The sequence below is a fragment of the Aricia agestis genome, chromosome 14 (genome assembly GCF_905147365.1).
Source record: "Aricia agestis chromosome 14, ilAriAges1.1, whole genome shotgun sequence".
Lineage (NCBI taxonomy): Eukaryota > Metazoa > Arthropoda > Insecta > Lepidoptera > Lycaenidae > Aricia > Aricia agestis.
This window is the reverse complement of record NC_056419.1, coordinates 2,918,653-2,936,635: the sequence shown is the minus strand read 5'-3', so window position 1 is coordinate 2,936,635 and position 17,983 is coordinate 2,918,653. Positions and strand designations below refer to the sequence as shown.

Sequence of the window (17,983 nt, the reverse complement as noted above, 5' to 3'; positions counted from 1 at the left end):
ACGCGAGTGTACAGTAATGCGCTCGCTTTCCTCGCGAGACCCTTTGTCTCGGGCGCAAAATACCGACACCGGACCGAGAGGGTCCGAGACAGGCGAGACGAGGCGTGCGCACCTATTTACACTCTCGCACTCGGGCCGCCTCGCTGTGTCTCGGCGAGAGTGTACAGCCGACATTACATTTAAGTCTCGATTTTTTCGATTGTTATATCAGCTATTCTACGGTATTAAATAAGTCAGTAGATACTTTATCTGTGCAAGCAGTCATAGATAATACAGATATATGCAAGCAGTGACGTAACCTTAAGACCAAATTTCACCAACGACTGTTAAAGTCGAGGTTAAAGTTAATGCTCGAATTAGTATCACGTTAGCTGTTTCGTTTTTTATATGAATGAAAGAGAAGACAGGACATTTTAACAACACTAACAGACGTTGGTGAAATTGGGGCTAAACCTATCAATGATAAATAGTTTATGGGTAAAGTTGTGTAATTGGGGGGCTAAATAAGCTTTAAAATTTGGCATAAAATATAAAGTTTAATATAAAAAATGAAGTACTTATTGTGTGCACACTGCACAGCTGTGTTGATTTAAGGGTTTTTTTATAAAAGCTTTTGACATCAATTTTGTTGACATCGCGCGCTATAAACGTCGCGGGCAACAGCTAGTATAATAATACGTGAGCCAAAAACTTTGTAGGTACTTATCCCTATTGACAAAAAATGGGGAAACGTAGGTGAATGAAATTTTGCACAGTTATAGTTTATATGGTGAAATGAAGGAGTGCATCGAGCTAATATTATTTTGAAATTATGCTTTTATCAATCATTTTTTTAGGAAATAAAACATTACTTTTTTTAAAACATTATTATTTTTGTAGTTCGTGATGGCCGACAAAAATTTTAAGCCGAAAATAAGCACAGGAGAAAAGGATCCAGTGTTGAAAAAAGCCGAGCTCGATTACATGAAGATAATCGAGGAGAAGAATCGTGAACGCGTACAAAAGTTGCAAAACATTTCTCGTAGGAACAGAATAACTGGTCTAGCGATCGGCGCTGGAGTGTTTAGTATTTACATGTACTCTATCTTGGCTGTAAAGCAGGAGACATTCTTGGACGACTTCGACGAGCCAGCAAAAATACAGCAATAATGGCTGCGGCACACAAAATTTCACAAATAAGATTGCCTCCTCTGCCGAGCATTAAGGATGTTATAAAACTGTACAAACTGCGCGCTTTGCGGGAACTCTCTCAAAATTTTCTTATGGAACCCCGATTGCTGGATAAAATAGTTCGAGCGGCGGGACACATCGAGAACCATGTGGTCTGTGAGGTGGGTCCGGGCCCCGGGGGCATTACCCGGTCTATCATCAAACAAGCCCCCCGCAAACTCGTGCTAGTGGAGAAAGACCCACGTTTTATACCCTCCTTAGAGCTGCTGGCGGACGCTTGCAAAGACAGAGTTGATGTCGACATCATAACAGGAGATATACTCAAAACAGACTTGGCTCATTTTATTCCATCAGATACTAAGACTGATTGGTCTGATCCACCACCACCAATCAACCTCATAGGAAATCTGCCGTTCAGCGTATCAACTATACTAATAATAAGGTGGCTGGAGAAAATTTCCAGACAAGAGGGTCCATGGGCACTCGGACGGGCTCGGATGACTTTAACATTTCAAAAGGAGGTTGCAGAAAGAATGTGTGCTCCGATGTTGGACAAGCAGAGATGCAGACTGTCCGTCATGTGTCAAAACTGGTGTCGGGTTAATTATAAGTTTGATATACCAGGAGCAGCCTTCCTTCCCAAGCCAGAAGTAGATGTTGGAGTTGTTACATTAACTCCATTGAAGAAACCAGTCATAGACTTACCATTTAAGCTCGTAGAGAAAGTTATTCGGCAAATATTTTCGATGAGGCAAAAGTATTCTATTCGAGGAGCACAAACATTATTCCCACAAGAAGTAAGACAGGAAATGGCTTTAAAAATGTACAAATTGGCGGAAATAGATCCTGTTACTAGACCTTTCCAAATTGCTAATTCAGAGTTTAGGCGGTTGTGTGAGGCTTACAATGAAATAATTAAACAGTATCCCGAGTTTGAAAACTATGATTATAGAGCACCAAAAAACAAAGGAGTTGAAATTGAAAACACTATTTAAAAATATTATTTTACTGTATATATTAGTTAAATTAGTATCAATAAAACACAATTACACACACAACACAAACACTAGGAAAAATGACAGATTTTTGAGTGAAAACCTATACATATACGAATTATACTCTTTTATTTATGGTTGAAGTCTGTTGACAACAAGGTGACTGGTGATTAAACATGGATTATAGTTTTTTTATTGAATCTTAGATACTATAACGGCCGTTCCCAATATTTGATCTATCTCTGGTTTTGCCCTACTAGCGATAGGAATAGCTCATAATTGACATAAAATATATGTTTCTAATGTCTAATGTGAGCTATTCCTATCTCTAGTAGGGCAAAAACCAGAGATAGATCAAATATTGGGAACGGCCGTTAGACAATGCTTACACGGCCAGTCTGAGATCAGCTGTGTCCCAGAGACAAGAGTTGAAAAAATATGATAAAGTCAATATTTTTTTACAATATATAGGTCCTAATGTCGTTGAAACTAAGGTCGAATTTCGACCATTGGGTGATCTCTAGTATACTGAAAACTACATAAATGTACACATTTATATATATTAATAAAATAGACTATCCTGGAAGTTTTTCCTTTTCAATATTCTCTGTAATTTCTTTGGCAATATACTCTAGATCATCAGACATTATTTTTTGTACAGTTTCTCCCTTCTCTGCCATGATATCCTCAATATTCTTTTTGCCATTCATGTCGGAGAACCAGTTGAGATTGTCTGCTATTAAGTGCTTGTTCTCGCAGCCATCACATATAACTATCACCACGCCTTTGTAGTAAGCTTGCTTAGAAATAAACTTGGAATTTCTAGTTTCACATTTCTTACATGTAAACATGAGTTGAAATTTTCCTTCTGTTGTATTAATTTTCTGTTGTAGTGCATTATCAAATCTTGAAACACTCGTAGTAAACCTTCTGGTTGCTGAAATACTTGGTGTTGTTGGTAATGCTGATGAAATAACTAGACGACGTCCGAAGTATGAGTTCCCATTGCTTGGAAAACACACGACATTATTTAGAAGCCGTGGCTTGTGATACTTCACTACAAAGTCGATAAGAGTCTTATAAGACATAATTGAACGCACATAAACTTATTTGATTATTACAATATTTATGCAACAACTATTTCATCATATTAGAATAAATTTTCAAAGTACCATGCTGCGTTCCGCTGACCAAAATATGTCAAAGTCAAAAATGAATGTCCCTCTCCTATGACACTTGACAGTGACATTAACTTTTTTTTAGTGTGCAATTTTAAGGCTGTGTTTAAGGCCCAAGTACACAAGGGATGGGCCACGCTTTGCAATGCACAACAGCAGTTGTAGCCTGTAGGGCACGGTCACTTGGTGTTCATACCGCGTATTGCTCATTGCTGCCTGGCAATAAACTTGCGATGGACGTAAAAGTAATAATTACGGCTGTGGCTATTTATTTACATACTGTTTATAAGACGTATTCCAGTCTTATTTACATACCAGGAGACCTACTACGAAACCGTTTTGAGACTCAAACACGAATTAAAAGAGATTGTCGTGTCCTGCGACCTGCTCTAACAAGTAACAACGTCTTATTTTCACGATTGTTAGAGTAGGACGCGACATTCTCGTCCGATTGTTTGAGTCTCAAAACTGTTTCGTGGTACAGCCCCTGTTGGCTGTTAACAATTATTATTAGTGTATGCCTCCGTGGTCCAGTGGTTTAGAGCGCGGCTCGTGACTCGGAGGTCATGGGTTCGATATAATTAGTTTGTGAGTTCGATTCCCGCGTTGGAAACATGTTATTTCCAAGTATGGCTAGGACAATCATTGTCCTAACCATTATGCAGGCTGATCACCTGATGATCCATGCGTCGGATGGGCATGTAAAAGTCGGTCTTGTGTCTGATCTCTCGCGAGTCGTGTCGGTCTTCCGTCCCACTAGGTTATGAGAGTAAAGGAAAAGAGAGTGCTCATGTGTACTGCGCACACACTTGGGCACTATAAAATTACTCCTGCGTAACTGGCCTGGTTTCAATGAAACCGGCCACCGTCACCGAAACTGGTGTGGGAGTTAATATTATACATAATATTATGTTATTACAAGTATTACAGAAGTGTGTACCGCCAGAAAGATATAAAAAAGAAATAGCGCAAAAGGCGATGGTGGACGCTGATCATTCATCTATAAGGCCCAGTACACAGTAAAAAGTGCGCTATCCCGGTCAGCGGTCGGTGACAACACCACTGCAGGCTACGCTACGCCACGATTCCTTTGTAGTGTGCCCAAAAACCCGACAACTCCCCGATTGCGCACCACGATTTACCATTGTTCGTCAGGCGTCATTACCATTACCCGCTGTACACTATGGCGAGGGCCCCGGGGTTATCAACCAAGGAGAGGAAGGAAAATAAAAAAAAAAGATAAATACTAACCTTAAAAATAAAACTCTATCTTTAAAAATTCTTAGCTTTCAGTATAATTCATGGATTTTTAATTATATCAACCTAAATACAAATTTCTATTTAGATTTTATTTACTAATAAAATCAGCATAAATATAAGTACCAGAAAAAACAACACAGTAAGGTGAAAAATATGTAAACTGGTAATTACAAATAATTACACGATTTTAACAAAAAAACAACAAATTTTCGCTTGTTTAACAAATTAGACTTATCCTAAAATACATCACATTATGGATTCTATCTGGTTTAAGCCTGAATTGGCTGATGAAATCATGAAGTCTGAGACCATATTTCAAGAAACAAATAACATTATTTCAGGTAAAAAGTATAATTTTTCACTACGTTTTCCGTATTTTAGATGCATATTTAAGTAAAATAAGTCATATACATTCTTTGGTAATGTTCTAAAAACCCATTAAAACATAGCTATTCTTATTGTCTTTTTAATATTTTCAGATATAATGAGAGGAAGAATAGATATTACTAATATTGTTGAGAACATGGCTGGCGTTCTAACTAACAAAGAACCAGAACTAAGAGAAAAAGGAATGAGGTTTTTTACCAAATTATTAAAAGAAATCCCAAAAGATTACCTAACAGCTATGCAACTAAAATTTATATCAAAGTTTTATATTGATCGCCTTAAAGATAATCATCGAGTGATACCTCCAGTTTTGGAGGGCTATTTGAGGATAATGGAGATGGATAATTATGATGTCCAAAGCTGCGGTGAATACTTTTCTGTTTTGTTTCGAGAAGTGCCTTGTCAGTCGCAGGTGAGACAAGATAGGTCTAACATATACTCCACGCTACAGAAGCTAATGGACAGAGATGTTGAATGTAAGTTGCTTTTAGTCAATCTATTATGACTTGTTGATGCTATAAAGTTGTGGCATAATGATGAAGTTAGTGACTCATAGCATGTTTTTAGGGAACACATGACATTAAGAGACATAAAATTACTGTTATTTACTTAACTAAACTCCAAAAGGTCATATTCTAACAGAATTTTAATCTGGTGTTTTTTTTTACCCAACCAAATATTGACTGTAATATTGACTATATTACAGTCAATATTTGGTTGGGTAAAAAAAAAAACCACTTCAATTAATTAAATGTGTAGTTGTTACTTGTTAAAATTATATTATGTTGATGTTTTAATAAATCTGAGGAACTTACCTAGTTAACTTGATAACACTTTATCTTGTTAGAGTCAAAGTTCAGTATCTTTAATATATAATAATTTATATTACTACAATAATGGGAACAGCTGTTATAGTCATGATAACAAATAATTTAGCTAATTTATCACATAAATGTTGACGTGGGAGAGCCATGCTTCGGCACGAATGGGCCGGCTCGACCGGAGAAATACCACGTCCTCACAGAAAACCGGCGTGAAACAGCTCTTGCGCTGTGTTTCGCCGAGTGAGTGAGTTTACCGGAGGCCCAATCCCCTACCCTATTCCCTTCCCTACTTTCCCTTATTCCGTTCCCTTTCCATCCCTACCTTCCTCTATTACCCTATTCCCTCTTAAAAGGCCGGCAACGCACCTGCAGCTCTTCTGATGCTGCGAGTGTCCATGGGCGACGGAAGTTGCTTTCCATCAGGTGACCCGTTTGCTCGTTTGCCCCTTTAGTTCATAAAAAAAAACAAACAACAATGTTAAATATTCTATTATAATACATAAAAACTGATTGATAGATCAAAAATCAGCTTAAACCCTTAAAGCTAGAAACACACATATTAATTCCCTTATGATGTTAAATGGATTTTTTTAAATTAGGGGGTAAATATTATGAGACTATTTTGTTTTGCCACTATTTGTCTGACTTTTGTTGTCGTTTAAACAATTAAAATGAATAATATACCTACTTTCTACAATATAATATTATATAATATTTTACATAATTTTTTTGGCTGTACAAAACTGTGAAGCCTGATTTTAAACACATGCCAAAAACATACAAAATCAAAACCAATAATTGTTTTCATTAAAATATTATGTATCTTTGAAAATACACTGAACATCCAGTGTCCAATGATGCCTATATGAACCCTATAAGATTTTTTTTTGTTTCCAGACATGAAGACACTTGGTCCAGACTTCCTCTATGGTGTCATATCAGCAATGGACGGGGAGAGAGATCCACGTAATCTCCTATTCCTATTCAATTTCCTACCAAAGTTCCTATCACATATACCTATCGGGCATCTTGTTGAAGAGATGTTTGAGGTCATATCCTGCTACTATCCTATTGACTTCCACCCATCTCCGAATGATCCTGCTCCGGTGACCAGGGATAACCTAGCGGCAGCTCTCTGTCCGTGTTTATGTGCTATCCCGGAGTTTGGAGAGCAATGTCTGATGCTGCTAGTTGAGAAACTGGATTCTAATCTACGAATAGCAAAGTTGGATTCTTTGAAGTTACTGGTAAGTATCCAAACAGTTCAGTAGAGGTGGAAAAAATGTTGCCAATTTTGAATTTTAATGTTACTACTTAACCAGATATCACAATGCATGCATGTGTTGTGTTATCTGGTTAAGTAGTATGGGTTTGTTTTGAGATGAATGGAAAATATATCATCATCAATAGTTTTAGTTTTCTTGTATTTTTTTACTGTTTGTTTCCTTCAAGTACTTAGCACTTTTTTGCTAATAATATCAAAATATAAACACTTACACACTTACACACTTATACATATATAAATCATTATTTTACCTTTTTCTAGGCTGAAAGCTGTAAGACCTTCAAAGCTGAAAGCTACACACCATTTTTGAAAACTTTGTGGTCCTCAATAAACAGGGAGATAACACATAAAACGGACGATGAAATAAGGATGGCAGCTCACGAGGCGTTGCAGGCTTTAGTTGCTAAACTAGCGACCACCGCTAACACAGACCAGGCTTTCGAAAACTTCCTCAAAGGCATACTAATATCCCTACAAACTGTCATAGCTGACTCCAATACGGTAATGCAGTTCTTGCAAGCGTCAAAAGTGTTACTAACTGTTGCAAATTCCTCTAAAGAATCTTGTGTAATTATCACAAAATCTATGATACCAGCAGTTCTAGCGTATTATGAGTTTAAAACATCAGCAAAGTTACAAACAGCGAGTCTAGATTTCTTGGGCGATTTGTACGAGCTTGTTAAACATTGGGATGTTTTAGAAGAGGTAGCGCAAGCGCAAGAAATACCTCAGCTATGTTTGAACGCTGCTAGTGTGCCGTCAAAAGACCATCAAATTGCTGGATTCAAGACATTGATACGAGTCAAAGATGTTTTGAATATGGACTTAGTGGTACCGTTTGTTGAGATTTTAATATATAACATACAGAATTCTAATGATGATGAGTTATTGAAATACAGCGTAGAAACCATCCACAGTATAGCTAAGAGGTATCCCGAAATAATAATGAACTTAGTAGTCAAAGGAAAATGTGATTTGGACAATTTAATGGAAGATAAAGTGACATTGCAGAAGCGTCTTAATCTATTGACGAGTTTAGCAAGTTTAAACGACTTTACCAAAATGATTATAAGTGAGATCTTAAGATTGATTACCACTAATGTCGAAGAGGCTCCAATAGCTGTAAAAGCGCTTAATAATTCACTATCAGACACAAGTTTGTACACCGAAGAAAAGCTAGTTCAAATCGAGAGTGACCATGGACTAATCGATTCCATATTGTCATGGCTATTGAAAGATTTAAACGGCCCCCAAGAATCTCTATCACAAGGCTACGAGTTAATATCAAGCACAATAGCAAGTTTGCCAGAAGAAAAACAGACGAATATTCTTTCTAAACACACAGATATGCTATTAGACAAAACATGTATGAGTGAAAACTATTTCCTAATATTGCAGTCTTTGTACACATCTGTACATCAAAATGTATGGAATAAGTACATGGATGGTATTATTAATTTGTCATTGAATCTAGCGCTAAACAGTGAAAATTGTACAGTGAGACAGAAATCTTACTATCTAATAGCACATGCCCTAAATAAGGCTGAGCATGGAACGAAATTCGAAGTCCTATATGAGATGATAAAGAGTTATTTAAAAGACTGTACTAAGGACGAAAGGTTATGCCCAAGATTAATATATTTGTATGGTTTTGTAACGAAAGCGTTAGTAATGCGAGGTAGTGAACATTTCAAATTCTGGCTACAGAAGGTTAGATCATATTTTTATGTATTGTATAAAATATAAATAATAAAGGCCGCGAAAAAAGCGACCGCGACCGACAAAAGTTCAAATAAAATGACACTTTCATTTTGTACAATAAAGTTTCATTTACTACAAAGTGGCGACGTCATAGGTCGCTAGACCAACGTCGCGTAGGTAGAAAATGAATACCTATAGCCTAGGTCATAAAGTGGCAAGTGGCAAGTGGTAGTAGGGGTAACTACAAAGTGGCGACGTCATAGGTCGCTAGACCAACGTCGCGTAGGTAGAAAATGAATACCTATAGCCTAGGTCATAAAGTGGCATTTTGTTTGAATTTTTGTCGGCCGCTGTCGCTTCCGGTAAAGATCGGAAAGACACCGTACTTACGCCTATAGTCCACCGACGCTGTGAACTGCGAAACAGCGGCGACCGATTTACTGTCTCATTCGCCACACGATAGTTCGTTATATTGCATCTCACTCTATTGCTGTTTCGCATTGGTTTCGCAGAGTTTTCGCAGTTCGCAGCTTCGGTGGACTAGAGGCGTTAACGCCGTAAACAGTGAAAAAGCTGACAGACCCTGTTGCATATGTTAAAGTGAGTAGTTGCCTCTAGCTTTATAGCTTTTTTGCCGCCTATATATGGTTTGCGGCGTTATATGGTAAGTGGTAACCAACTGTTATAATAAGAGCTTGATGAAATATAATGATAAGTACGCCATTTTCAAGAAATCCAATAATAAAGCTGTATAACGCCATCTCTTGAGCGTTATTAGTGTTTACAAATGATACTCAACAGATGGCGGTAAAATTCGTAAGGCTACAATGTTTTTTGTGCTACATAAAACTACCACAAATAAACCTCACTAAAAGGTGCTAAATTCTATAAAAAAAAACAAAATAGTCTTATAATTAGCCGGGGGTCGTGGGTTCGAATCTCGCCGACGGAATAAAAAAGTATTCAATGTTCTCGGGTCTGAATGAGTGATAAATATGTGTATGAAATAATAAAAATCTTAAATATATATGTATAGTATAAAAGTATTAAATATATTTCGCTTGTCTGGTACCTGTAACACAAGTCTTTCAGGTACTTAGCACGGTACCAGGCTGACGTGGTGTGAAACGTTATAATCAACAATATATTTTTTAATTTCAGATAACATTATCAATCTTGGACCCAATCTACTGTAGCCACGGAGCAGAAGCGATACACACAATAATGTCCGACTCCACAGAATGTTTGAACGTCCGTCACCACTGCAGAACTAGTCTCTTCTACCGGCAGAGAGTATTCCAGAGTTTCGCAGGACTGATGGACAAACAGACACTCAGTGTCGACGCCAAAGAGACGTATTATTTGAGCTGGGCTTACGTAATCGGGGGTACACCTAAGACAGTTATTAATAGTGAAATTAGTAAGGTGAGAAGAATTTACACGCGGTGAAATCATAAACTATAGTCTGTTGTCGTTAAAACGAAAGTCATACTACATCTATCCATCCACTATGATAATATTATTATTTATATTATGTCAACCACTTGCTAAAATTCGTTCACATTGCTTTGGATAGATGGCGTTGATTTCTAGTTACATCGTGCTATTTTTATTTTGTAGTGTTTTTTTTCGTTAAACTAAACATGCTTAAACTTTTTTACTACTGTAGCCTACTGCAGTTCCTACCACTGTTAATTTTGTTATCCCACTATTTTAAACTTCGTGTTTTTCAGATCGCGCCTTTACTAATCGACGCGCTAGATTTCGATAATAAGGACTTGTTGATTGTGATGATGGATGTTCTGATACATTTTGTTCAAGCTAAACACGTCACTATCGCTCAGAGTTTACAGACCATTTTGCCGCGGCTCGTCAGATTGTCTACTTATGTGAAATCTATGGTAAGTCCTACACAGTACACAATGTTTAAACTGCGTATTTTTAGTAAACAAGGAATAACTATTGCAGTAAGCAGTAAATTAGGATTACCAATATCAACTATTATTTTCAGGATGTACGGATAAAAAGCCTCCAATGTCTTTACGAGATCGCCAGCACATATCAGACTGTTTTGCTGCTACCATACAAGAGAGATGTGCTGTTGGATTTAGCGCCATCTCTTGACGATAAAAAGAGACTAGTTCGAAATGCCGCCGTCAAAGCCCGAACTAGGTGGTTCTTAGTCGGCTCTCCAGGGGAAAATAAAGAAGATTAGAAAGGAATTATCTAAAGGAGAAATAGAAGAAATTAATTGCCAAGGTCAATTTGTGAAAAATAAGACAAAAATATCCAAGAGAGATTGTTGAAAGTCGTCAAAGAATAACGAAAAAGAGTGCTAAAAGCAATATTATTATCTTGTTTAGTTTTGCGATTACTTACGAGTATGTTTTACAGCTACTGACGTAAATATTCAGTTATAGGAGCCCGATACATAGTAATAATTATAATAACGACCTAATAAAGATAGAGAATTAGCTTATTCACTGCATTTTAAGGACAATATTAGCCTGATTCGGTATTTATAACACTTTGTTGAAATTAAAGTTTTCTACGATGTTTATAATATATTTTATAAATAAAGCACTGTATGTTGATTATTCTATTATTGTGGTATTCTTATTATATATTTTTTTAATGACTAAGTCTGGTCAGCAAATAGGGAAAAGTTTTGAAAAAGCCTATCATAACTCATAAGTCATAAACTCATAACTAATTTCTGTGTCACTCGCTCATGAATTTAACGCTATCTTGCTTCCACAGGTCGACGTTAGAGTGAGATAGTAATGAAAGAGACAAGAAGCAAGAGGTCTTTTTATCTGGAGACCAAACTGTTTATTGATATTCCTCTAATAGTCTATACTATATAGTCTATACAGTAGGGTTGAGTAGGGTATTATAGTCTGGCATAAAAGTGAAGAAATTAAAAAGTGGCAACATTGAAACCACATATGACGTAAAATATGATCAATTAAATATGATAATGTAATACGCAGATATGATCAAATGATCATATATTATATTGGATCCTATACAAGGTGTAACAAAAATAAGTGATAATACTTTAGGGTGTGTACGTGTTCCTTATAGAGAGTACACTGTGAAAGTAGCAGCGCTGAAAGACCAAATTTTTTTTTCACTTTTGTACGGGAAAACTCGTGACGTTCGGGCGCTTGCCCATACAAAAGTGAAAAAAAAATTTCGTCTTTCAGAGCTGCTACTTTCACAGTGAACTCTCTACAAGGAACACGTACACACCCTAAAGTATTATCACTTATTTTTGTTACACCCTGTATATGATCATAGAAATGATCCAATATAAATGATAATGTAATACCCCCTAAGAAAAAAGGGATGACACTACGATGTTGCCACTTTTTAATTTCTTCAGTTTTATGCCAGACTATAACTAAGCTGCGTCCAACTTGAGAGATACAAGTTTAGCGCGCGTGCGATGTGATACGACAAACGCTACTGCTAACATACTGCTAGTACACTTACGACGGTTCCCAATATTTGATCTATTTCTGGTTTGGCCCTACTAGAGATAGGAATAGCTCACATTAGACATTATAGTTTGTGCGTTTTAAGATGATATGGGTGACACATTATAATTGACAATAGTAGGGAAGTTACCTAAGAAAATGAATCGATAATTTAAAAATATCGAATCACTTCGTAAAGGAATTGCAATCGAAATTATCGATTTCGTACTGACGTTTCAGAGTGGCGCCGGCAATTTAAAATGGCCGCCCTTTTTATCGATTTGATTTCGATTCAACAGTGTCAATCTCTATTGGCATAAGTTCCATTTCATGCATCTGACATTTTTCAAATATTTTCGTAACAATAATTTTCACAGTTAAAATTTATAATTTTATATTAATAAGTTAGCATTTAGCAACTTTTAATTTTTATTCATTTACAATTGTAGGAAACATTTGTTTTTGTAGATGGAATATATAATTTATTACATTTTGATTTTTTTTGTTTTATTGTAAAAAAAACCCGTAGCAAGGAATATGAGAAGTGTCACCCATATCATCTTAAAACGCACAAACTTATAGAGACATATATTTTATGTCAATTGTGAGCTATTCCTATCTCTAGTAGGGCAAAACCAGAGATAGATCAAATATTAGGAACGGCGTTAATATACTGTAATATCCACAGAACACTAATACTTCTACCGGATACCATCGAAGAAATTGATTCATAGGCAGAAGGCGGATCTACGTCATTTGCACGGGTTGTCTATCGGCTGCACTACCCTCCATTATATAAGTACGCTGGACTTATTTGTAATGACAGCTATTTTTTGTGCTTATTTGAAGCGGAATCAGCGCTCCCAATGCGGGAGAAGAGAACTAAATCTGACGTAAATTGCAAATGGCCGCTTAATCGTTATTGATTTCACTAGTATTAGTTCCAAGTACTCTCACTACTGCTATCAGCGCCAATATGGCGACTTTCAAACGTCATTTTTACGTCAAATTTAGTTCTCTTTCCCCGCATTGGGGGCGCTGATTCCGCTTCAAATAGGCACAAAAAGCCAGGTGGGTATCATAAGTCCAGCGTACTTGTATAATGGAGGTCAGTGACGGGTTGTCTATCGGCTGGGTTTGACATAACACAACCAAATTACATAGGCCTGCCAACTGCCTATGAGTTATGAGTTATGACACAACTTCTCTGATATCTTTGTCTCTGATAGTACATACTACATAGATAATACAGATGTAGGTTTATTATAGAAAACAATATGGCCTATTTGCTATCTATATCGTATAATATTTTAGTTTCTACCAAATCCTTAAGACAAAACTCCCAAATCCCAATTGTCACGTGATAAATCCGAAACTCTTTGTAATTATCATTTAAAGTGGCACGTCGGACCGCGATAACAGATTATGCAAATGGGCATTGTCCAAAAAAAATCACATGTACTTTTTATATTTTTTTTCGTTAAAATAGGGTATTTTAAGAATATAAATTAAATAATTTTGAAATTCATTGGCTAGTTTTTTCTCAATAAATTTTTAAAGTTTCGCTCTGACGTCATCATCGGCGGTCAATAATTGACCTCTGCAGTATGTTTTTTCCTTTCAATCTTATTTATAATGGCTGGTTCGTCAAATGCAAGTTCTGATTATGTGAAAGCTGATACGAGAAGCTTACCAAAAGTTCGAAACGTAATTTTGGTCGAATTTATTGCTAATTTAACGCCATTGAAGGTCAAACAAAGGTTAAACATATTTGTTCAAAAATATAAGTAACTAATGGGTATTTTTTTCGTTTATATACAGAAAAACGGTCACTGACCTTATTCCTCGAAATGTTTTAGTAATGAGCAAAATTAAAAAAAAATGGACAATCCCCATTGTTAGTGGCGAATCCGTCTAATCCGGGGACATTTTTACCCCCGTCTTGGGGTAATTTGGACGTCGGGGTTGCTAAATTAATGCATACATTGCGAGTTGTGATAGGAGATTGTTGCGAAAGATGGAAGTCATATGCGAATAAAGCGGGTAACATTTTAAAGCAATTTTTTAAGATGAAGCGGGTAACTAACATTTTACAGCATGAGAGCATTTAAGTGCTCATTTTTTCCTTTATAGGTAATTTGAAATTTTGAACAAACCTTATAATTTACCCACTTCATCATCTATACATAAAATCTACATTTTTTTGTTCCAAATAATTTTCCCGGTCCTGAAGCCTCTATTTATGCAAAAGTCAAAACATTAATGTTATTCAAAGTAGATGGCGCTAAGCAATACGTCAGCAGCACTGATCTCCATTATACAAGTGTATAATGGAGGTCAGTGGTCAGTAGGCTGAGTGTGAGTTAGTTCCTCCTCACTGAAAGTAGGTATATTATGTTGTGTGTCAAATTCATCAAGCAAATAGCAAACAATACTAGTTTGCTAGTTGCTTCGATCGCAACAAATTATAATGCTTCCACAGTCCACTGCAATAACATAAACTTCAAACTAGAGCTGCACTACTAAAGCTTAACTACTAGGTACAACTTGTTTTAAAATATAGGAATAATGATATCTTCAAAACACGTATAAGCAAAGATACTCATAAGCCTTAATTAGTGAGATTAGCGTACAAATACCGAGTGGAAAGACTAACAAGTTACAAGACAATCTCATCTGGTACAAATCCGGGGATTTCCCGCGTCTTGTAGATATTACCACGAATGACTGGGCTTAGCAGTTAGCGAATATCGTGAGACTTGTGCGCATGTCTTATTACATTTACACCGGGTTTTATTCTAGCTAGAAGTTTTGTAATTTCTATGTCGGTAAGATCTTACAATTTAAAATGTTTTTTTCTGCAACTTTTGTGCAATTTCCAAAATTTTATCTTTAAAAATAACCTAAGTACCTACTTGGAAAATTCACCTAAAAAAATTCACACCAAACGGTAGTGTGAATGAATCTGAGATAGTAAAGGTGGCTTTCGGATCTTTGCCGCGAGCGACAGCGACCGGTGAAAATTCAAATAAAATGCTACTTTATGATATAGAATATAAGTGTCATTTTCTACTGACATTTTGGTGGCGACCCACGCTGCCGCCGCCGGCGGCGGCGTAAAAGCTAGTTGGTAGAGTAAAATGAAACCTATCGCCTATGTCATAAAGTGGCATTTCGTTTGAATTTTCGTCGGTCGCGGTCGCTCGCGGCAAAGTTTCGAAAGCCACCTTTAGTCTGCTTTAGTATTGCGTCATCTCCGCGCATTACCTGATTCCAAAAACTGTAATTATTAATTCCAGGTTTACCACACATTAACTTTATTTGTGCCAAATTTCACACTCCACCGTGATAAACCATAAACCCAAAATACCATGTGAATGATCCATGACAGCTGTCTAAACTAAAAAGTAAAAACCTACCCGCTAATTGAAAACAAGCATTAAATTTCAATCTGTCGTGAGGGGCAAAACTGAATCTAATTTGAATTCATATGCAGCGTGCGACGAGTCTGTCCCTAGGGCCGTCATGCTGGTCGTTAGTGTGGCTGCCGGATTACGAATTGTAGATTCACGAAATGCAATTAGAGGTAAGGATATTGACGCTTTTCATCATACAAATGCAAACACCCATAAGGCCTTATTCCACCTTTTTACCACCATGAAGATGGATTGCACCAGAGGCGTAGTTATGGTTAAGGTTATCGTCAAATGTGGCGTCCATTATGGAATTTTGTCTTTTACTAGGGATTTGACAGATCATTTGACATTTTGTTATGGTTAAAGTTAAAGTAAGTTGGTGCAGCCCACCCTTAGAAGCTTCTGATTCCACCAATCAGAAGCCACATTTCTTTAGATTCTCAGATTTAGTGGGCTCACCTGACTCTAAAAATCAAACATCGTCCTTCTCTCTTCACACTCACGCCCGTCTTTCATATGCCAGGTGAAAAAGGACGGCGCTGCCCTGTTACGCACAAGTATGCTATTTTAAAAGAGACGAGTTACGCCTAACCACTGCAAAATAGTCTTATGGCACTATAGACAATTTCAAAAAATTATATATCAGTGAGTCAGAATCTCTTCTGTCAAATTCGTTTAACTTTATTTTTATCAGTTAGGCATAACTCATTCAATTTAAGTTAATACAGATGGGCAGAATGTATCAATAAATTCTGTAACTCAAACTAAGTCTGTTATCTTAAAGTTGAAATAGTTACGCGTGGCCACTCGCTGACACAGTGAGCGCGGCCGGCCGGGCCGCACCGACGTGATGACACCTTTGCTGCAGTTGTATGGCGGCCATTGGGCGCTGTCGGAAAAGTATACTAGACGATGATTAGCTATGCAAAAATTAGCCTGGTACAAAATTTTTTTGCCTTTACGTAATTATACCCCTGTAAAACCGCCATACTGGTACAAATGACCAAGAATTTTGTGTCAGTATCTCCAGGCCTAATTGGCTCGAATGATGTTCTCTATAATTTCATAATTATTCAGCATAGATCATCTATCTGTCGCTCTGTCGCGGCGACACTTAACCGATTCAGTGCGGATGACACGGGAGCCGTGTCATACATATTTCTAACGTGTGGCGTATGACACGTGAGCCGTGACATTTAAAAAACGCTTGTATCTCCCTCAAATTACACTTTAGAAGGTTCTACTCTGAACAAAATCATTTTAATTTTCCACGTAGAAAAAGCCTATAGGCTTCGCCTCTGAATATTCTGTGAATTGAAAAAAAATAAGGGCCGTCAACCTTTTTTAAAAGCTGCATTTAGAAAGCGATTGTATCTCCCTCAAATTACACTTTAGAAGGTTCTACTCCGAACAAAACCGTCTTAATTTTCCACGTAAAACAAGCCTATAGGGTTCGTTTCTGAATATTCTGTGAATTGAAAAAAGTGGGAGCTGTCCTTTTTTTTAGCTCGGTCGTACGTCTGCCGGACCCCCGCCGGAACGCACTCTCTTCATACATTTTGTTGTGGACCCCGCATGTTATCAGAATTCTGACGTGTCAAAATGTATTTTTTGATCAGAAATTCAGATAATTTGCGGCCGGGCTTTTTAGTAGTAACTTTTAGGATTTTTTTTAATCTCCTTTATGTCCTGCGATCTGTCTTTATGACATTGAGCTGGATTTTATGTGTTTCATTCTTGGCGTGTATGGACCATATCCAGTGATATGTCCATTTCGGTGCTAGCTCTGTTTATATTAACATGTCTTGAGGGGCTCGTCTTTTGAGCCTTTTGAATGTTGCATTAGGATCTTTGCTCATTAGGTTTTTAGCCAGGAGGTTGGGATGATTTTGCATTCTTTTGGAGTATTTTTGTAGGGCGCTTTTTATTTCCTCTTTAATAGTTTCTACCTTCAGGTCCTTGTGGAGGAGGTCGAGTGCCTTTCTTTTTCCACGTCAGTCTACGGTCTAGGTATACGCCCAGGTATCGAACGTCATCGGGTTGTGGGATTTTGATTTCATTTAGCTCAACTTCGGGACATGTTTCGTGTCGTAGGCTAAGTGTAACATGGACCGATTTTGTTTCGTTGGCCTTTATTTTCCAGTCTTTAACCAGCGAGATTGCTCGTCAAAATTTTTTTGAAGTTTGGCAGAAGCTCCAGAAGCTGTACCGTCTGTTGCTACAATTGCGGACCTGCTTTGCATATTAAAAAAGGAATATTGTAGACAACGACAGCGGACCTTAAA

At 37.1% G+C, this 17,983-nt stretch overlaps 3 protein-coding genes across 3 annotated transcripts; 2 read left to right on the top strand and 1 right to left on the bottom strand.

The window, feature by feature from the left end:
• Positions 1–999: 999 nt before the first annotated feature.
• Positions 1,000–2,224, top strand: LOC121734016 (dimethyladenosine transferase 1, mitochondrial-like). Its single transcript, XM_042124435.1, has one exon. The coding sequence runs from the start codon at positions 1,149–1,151 to the stop codon at positions 2,163–2,165; it is 1,017 nt and encodes a 338-aa protein (XP_041980369.1). The 5' UTR covers positions 1,000–1,148; the 3' UTR covers positions 2,166–2,224.
• A 485-nt stretch (positions 2,225–2,709) lies between these two features.
• On the bottom strand, positions 2,710–3,356 carry LOC121734017 (DNL-type zinc finger protein-like). Its single transcript, XM_042124437.1, has one exon. It carries the CDS (start codon positions 3,251–3,253, stop codon positions 2,741–2,743), a length of 513 nt encoding a protein of 170 aa, XP_041980371.1. The 5' UTR covers positions 3,254–3,356; the 3' UTR covers positions 2,710–2,740.
• A 1,273-nt stretch (positions 3,357–4,629) lies between these two features.
• On the top strand, positions 4,630–11,391 carry LOC121734014 (MMS19 nucleotide excision repair protein homolog). Its single transcript, XM_042124433.1, has 7 exons — positions 4,630–4,944; positions 5,083–5,466; positions 6,712–7,061; positions 7,361–8,809; positions 9,962–10,225; positions 10,534–10,701; positions 10,812–11,391. Exons 1-7 carry the CDS (start codon positions 4,857–4,859, stop codon positions 11,013–11,015), a joined length of 2,907 nt encoding a protein of 968 aa, XP_041980367.1. The 5' UTR covers positions 4,630–4,856; the 3' UTR covers positions 11,016–11,391.
• The last annotated feature ends 6,592 nt before the right edge of the window (positions 11,392–17,983 follow it).